Source organism: Acomys russatus, chromosome X (genome assembly GCF_903995435.1).
Source record: "Acomys russatus chromosome X, mAcoRus1.1, whole genome shotgun sequence".
NCBI classification, from domain to species: domain Eukaryota; kingdom Metazoa; phylum Chordata; class Mammalia; order Rodentia; family Muridae; genus Acomys; species Acomys russatus.
In genome coordinates this window covers 24,510,611-24,516,364 of record NC_067169.1, presented here as the reverse complement: position 1 = coordinate 24,516,364, position 5,754 = coordinate 24,510,611, and the positions used below count along the sequence as shown (strand labels likewise).

Here is a 5,754-nt window from a genome sequence, read left to right as displayed (position 1 = left end):
GGGAGAATTAGAGGGAACCCCATAAAGTAAAGCTGATGAGGAGTGTACATTTCCACAAGGAAGCCTGAGAATGTTACTACAGTCTGGGTAAGAGCTTTTTGGGAGGAACAGCTAACGAACTCCAGAGCACAAGTTGGTTGGCCAGAGCTAGGAATGGGAGTATAGAAAAGGCCCTGTAGGCAGAAGTTCTGTGGATCGTCCCAGGGAAACACAAAGAGACATTTGTGCTTTTGTAGCCACTCCTGCCTCTCTGCAGTTCAGGCATGCTGGCTGTCGTCTGACAGGACAGTGGAGGGGGCTACTAGGAAAAGGTATTTCCTGAGTGTTGGGACGGTGGATAGGCCTAATAGTGTAAAAGCCACAGATAACATGTACAGCATAATGGAAACTAGAGTGTTATATCCCAGGGAGTAAAACAGCAAGGTCTGGATAACCAGTCCTAGGTAGAGGAAGGTGGAAAATTTCCGGGACCTGAGCACACTAAGCATGTCTGAAATGAGAATCAGGAGTTGTATCTGGCTATGTATTTAGCATTCAGGGGCACTTTAAGAGGGCATTTATGAGGAAAGGCCACTGTGAGGCCTCCCGTACTTCTGCTAGTTCTGGAGTTTGACAAAGCTACTAGCAGAAAATATTTTACAGAACTCACAGAGGAAAGATGTTCTGTGATCATTAAGCCCAGAGCTGGAGCATTAGACAAGAGTGTGGAAAGATCTAGGCAGTTCCATCAGGCCCAGGAAAGATACTCTCCATACATTTTGGTGTAGGCCTTGGGTAGTGGAGATGGTTCAGGCTTCTTTCTGGGAAATTAGCCATGGTAATAAGTTACTGGAGCTGCATCTCCACAGATAGGCTAGAGAGTGTGGGGAATGTCCTGGTTGAGTGCTCTAGGCCAAACATCTGTTAGATTCCTGAAATTCAGTGTGGAATTGAACTGTGAAGATGGACATGGGTTTGGGTTTGGAATACTCAGCAGTATAATCTTGTTAGGACATGCATAACTATATAGAGGGTTGGAAGTATGATTCTGAGTCTGTAGGATGACATACTTGAGGAATCACCAGGCAAACCCAGTGTATAATCTGCCTATCCATACTTGGCAAGTACAGAGTACTCTCACAAGAAAAAGTGATGTCTCACTCTGCACCATTATCTATGCCTTGGGCTGTGAAGATTGTACAGGTGTAAGTGGTTCCGGGACAACCACAAGGCCATGTAGTTGAGTAAATGCATGACCACGAGTAGACCTGGAAGCGTGAGGCTAGCTCCGACAACTTAAGAGTTTTGGCAGGAGTAAAAATCGCTGTTGTGTGTGCATGACAGGAAAGTACCAGCAAATGCAACATGTGGGGCAGAATTAGTTCTCATGATCCAGGACACAGATTGCCAGTGAAGAAGCTGTGTCACTCGAGCAAAGCAAGGGGCTATGGGAATGATACTGGGTAGGATAGGTTAGGAGGAATCATGATCATGAAAATGAGCCCTTGAACTGTTCCCCCACAGAGAGGACTTGAGAGTATGAAGATGACACCTACATGCCTGTTTCTGATGGAACAACCAGCAAAATTTGTTACAGGAACCATAGGAACAGACCTACTGTTACAGGTGTTCCAAGGGTACAGTCCAGTAAGAGTTGGTCCAGGTCATCAGGAAGATCAGATGTATGATCTGCTCTTCCACATCCAGGCCTTAGTAGCATGGATTTTCTGGCTGACCTGGCTTTCAGGGGAATCCATATATTCCTTGGTGTATTGCCATGGCCTTGGAAGATAAAATGTTCTCTGAATCAAACCAGGAAACAACAAACCTTTGTAATGTCCTCAAGTAAATACGGTACATGGAGCAACCTCATGAAGGATACATTTCACGAGAGCTCATTAGGAAAATCTGAAGTCTGAGGTTCATGATCAAACCTTAACCAGAAAGTACAGGGAAAGAACCCAGGTGAGTGATTAAGGAGCAAATCCTCAGCCACTGTGTGACCAGAGCCGGCACTTGGGGTCTGGCTATGATGATTATGGGTATAGTTCTAGGGACGTTACTGCACAGTATGGGTGTGCAATTCAAAAATCCAGACCTAGGCTTGTATTGTTGATGTGGCAAAGTCAGGATCAGTTCTGGCTCTATTTAAAACAGCTCTGAAAATTCACTACCAAAGCAAGAGGGGTAAAAGGACACTGCAAGAAACGTGACTGATGTGATAATTATCGGACAAATGTACAAGAGGATGGTAATGTAGGCCAGATCAGCACTGGGGCTCTTATCCATGAAATCTGACTGAGAAAATTGTGTGTCAAAAGTTGGGATGGGCACGAATTGTGATGGGCATGAATTGTGATGGCTCAGTCAGAGAGGTTCTGGGGAGATCACCTAGCAAATACCAGGCATGAGTTTTACATCTCATGCTATATCTTTATGTGGAGATGTACTTGTTTCAGTGAGTGGGTATTCTCATGAGAGAATGTCAGACAGAGCAAGAGCTAACAGCCAGTCACTGAGGGAACTTAGTATAGGGATCGGGAAGACTGGATCCTAGAGGCAGGTCCATATATGGAGACCATGGAGGAACTCTGGCTATTGGTTTAATTACTGTGGACACCTCATTTCTTCTATAACCCAGGGCCATGTTTCCATGTGTGGCCCCTGGGACAGAACCCTCGACTCACCCCAAACCAATACATAACCTATAAAATTGTCTACAGCCTTCCCTAGAGGCATTTTCTCAGTTGTGATTTCCTCTTCTCAGGTGTCTCTAGATTTGCTAGTTGACAAAACAATGACTAGAACAGCCAGGCTCCATATCAAACTGGATGAAGAAGTTGGCAGCGTGATTACATGGTACTGAATTTCTAGAGAGGCAAGAGGGAATACTGTGGACTAGGCAACGTTTCAGAGTTTTTATTTTCCCTTCAAGAGTGTTCAGAAGGTCGCTGCATGAAGCTGTAAAGAAGCCTAAGCTATAGTGGGACCCAGTTTGATAAGAATACCTGAAATATGAGGTACCTGTCATGTAAAGCTGCATGTATGTAGTACGGACTGCTCAAGAAAGAGACTGCTTACCACTACTGGCACTGACAGAAGGCCTCCTAGAGCTTTGAACTCTAATGGCTACCTCATATTGCATGATGAGAGGTATGGATATGATGGATTCAGGGATTCTACTCAAAATTTTATGTATTTTTTTAACCTCTTCCCTTGCTATGTCTCCATTCTTCCTTGTATATTGCAAACATTTGCTGTCTCATTTTACATAGAATTATGTGAATCAGTTTGATTGCCCAAGTTTTCACATAGTCTTAAAACAACAACAACAACAGTCTTTGCAGTAATGGAGAAATATGGGACAGTCGAAAACACTGAATACTTTTAGAGATGTAATAAATTAGTTTTCCACAAAGGAATAGCGTTATATCTATGAGGACTTAGTTTTAAAATTTGTATGTTTGGTGTGAATAAGGTAATTATGTTTGCCATCAAATATACTTGAGTTTGAACACAGTGATACCAAAGCTAATATGAGAAGAGCAATGGGACAAGCTATACTCTGATACCCATAACACTTGTTTCATCAGAGCACACTTGAACCCTGGCCATTTATAATATTCGCAAGCAGGAAGATAGGGTATGACCATTTCCCAGCATACAAATAACCATCCTCTTCCATGTCCTGTACTCAGAGGCAACCTCTGAGAAAGTCAATCTCTGTTCTCATTACATCTGAGTACCTATGTTTCTCCACACAGGGATGTGATAATTTTTTTTTCCTTTGGGTGTCAGCTTCATCATGAAGTGGCTTCACTTGGTGTTTCTTGCATTTATATTTGCAACATAATTTTGACCGGTATGTTTTTCTACTAATGCTTATTGGCATTAGAAGGAGTGTGGCTATAAAAACATTAAAAAAAAAAACATTTAAAAAAGAATGCATTAGGAAGAGAAAAAAGTAAGCTTTCACAGACACTGAGAACCAGCTTGATGCTTTACTTAGAAGCAATTTATTTAGAATGGGGGGGGGGAACTACATGACTTTTCTGTGTGAATAAGGAATTTTGCTCAAGAAACCTTCTGACAGATGTTGCAAATGAAGGAGCCCTCACTTCAGGCCTTTTGAGGGGCCGCTTTGGAAGCACACTTGGACTTCACCTGACTTTGTTGTTTCAAATAGCTTATCTCAGAGAGAAACATGATCACACCAAAGAATGACATGGTGGCTATCAGGAGCCCAGTTGGGAAAACTGCTGTAAACTGTTTGCTGCTCAAGTCTTCTTTCTGAACAGGAAAGTTAGGGGGAAATTCCAGAGCATATTGTCCATAAAGATCTACCAGGAGGTTCAGGCTCACAGAAGTAAATGCAAAGAGGCTGCTCACAAATAAAACTAAGGCAGCCATCATGTAGCAGTATATCTGCATCTCCACAAATGGGTCTTTCATGCAGCTGATCTTAATGGCCATTGCACAGAAAATAAGAACTATAGGCTTCATCAAAATGGCCCAAAATATCAGCAACCGGGCATACTGGAATTCAAGTGGAAGTGTCCAAGTTGAATCGATAGGAGTGTTCACTGGGATCTTGATTTGAGAACCAGAGGCATTAACCTCTTGATGGTAGTTTGCTTCCCATAGGCCAAAGGACACGCACTGCACTGCTGTTGTGTTGAATTCCCACACGTGCCAGCATGAGCTTCTTGCAGTGACTATTTCAAGCACAAAAGCTGATAAGCTGCTAAGAAGACCAGTCAGTTTGTATATCCACTCCCTCACATCTGTAAATCTGAAGAGGAGATTGAGCAAGTATATATTAGGGGACTATCATATGACTATGGCAAACTGATGCCAGCTGAAAGAACAAGCAACATGAGAAAGATCCACATTGAATAACCATTCATATCAAAGCTCCATATAAGAAGCATGTTTATACATGTATTTGTGCATATGCATAGTCAATCTCACATGAGCACACGCACATACGCACACACTCACAAAGAGACAGCAAAATAAAAGAAAAATGCCATGGGGTGCTTGAAAAGTAAGCAAGGAGGCAATTTTTGTATCCACTAGGAACATAGAAAATTTCATTTCCATCATTCATTCAGAGATTTTGAACAGCCTAAAATTAGAATATCCTTGCCAGGCAAAATTCCCTTCTCGCTACATACTCCTTGACTGGCTGTGTGGAATGTGCTTCCTTCCTAATTTTGAGAAGATATTAGCTGTACTTCTTGGAAAGTTACATTGGAAAGATGGGCTTTCAATTGATGAGGGCATTAGTAATACCCTGCTCATACCGTCTTTCTTGCCAAGGTATATGAAGCAGTAGACTGCAGGACCAATAGATTTTGACACAAAACTTAAAACACAGTGCTGAATGCTGTTAAGCCAGAAAACTGAGCCTGCCTTACAGGATCTGGTGCTGCCCCTTTATGAATTCCAAGGTATAGATGTATATATTTTACATTAAGACCATATTTGAAAGCATCCATGGAACTTATTTTAATTTCTTACCTTCGTGTATCAAAGGGGAGGTGATCCATTTGAAAGATGCCTAGGATCATAAATAACTCCCAAGTAACAGGAAATGTTGACAAGTTAGGGGTCATACAAGAGGTGAATCACCTTCAGTAAAAGAAGTTCTGTTAGGCATATATTTCAGTTCAGAACAGTGTCTCCCCAACCAACCCTCGTTTCATGCACACTTTTCCATCTCCCTCCTGTGCTTTGCTTAGTTGGCCACTCATTATGCACTTCAGTTGATAA

General features: G+C 42.2%; 1 protein-coding gene across 2 annotated transcripts; it reads right to left on the bottom strand.

Annotated features, from left to right (window-relative positions):
• Window positions 1-4,098: 4,098 nt before the first annotated feature.
• LOC127185862 (uncharacterized) lies at window positions 4,099-5,531 on the bottom strand. 2 transcript variants are annotated; one of them, XM_051142451.1, is made up of 2 exons: window positions 5,503-5,531; window positions 4,099-4,783 (listed from the first exon to the last, which is right to left on the bottom strand). In XM_051142451.1, exons 1-2 carry the CDS (start codon window positions 5,529-5,531, stop codon window positions 4,099-4,101), a joined length of 714 nt encoding a protein of 237 aa, XP_050998408.1. The 2 variants fall into 2 exon arrangements, with proteins under 2 accessions (XP_050998408.1, XP_050998410.1); XM_051142453.1 differs by having other exon boundaries at window positions 4,099-4,771.
• Window positions 5,532-5,754: the final 223 nt, after the last annotated feature.

What these genes read in the sequence shown, in the direction of transcription:
- LOC127185862 (XM_051142451.1), bottom strand. Translation starts at nt 5,531, where the DNA reads ATGGATCACCTCCCCTTTGATACACGAAG. An exon ending in CTCCCCTTTGATACACGAAG is followed by an intron (nt 4,784 to 5,502) that starts GTAAGAAATTAA and finishes ATACTTGCTCAA; the next exon opens with TCTCCTCTTCAGATTTACAG.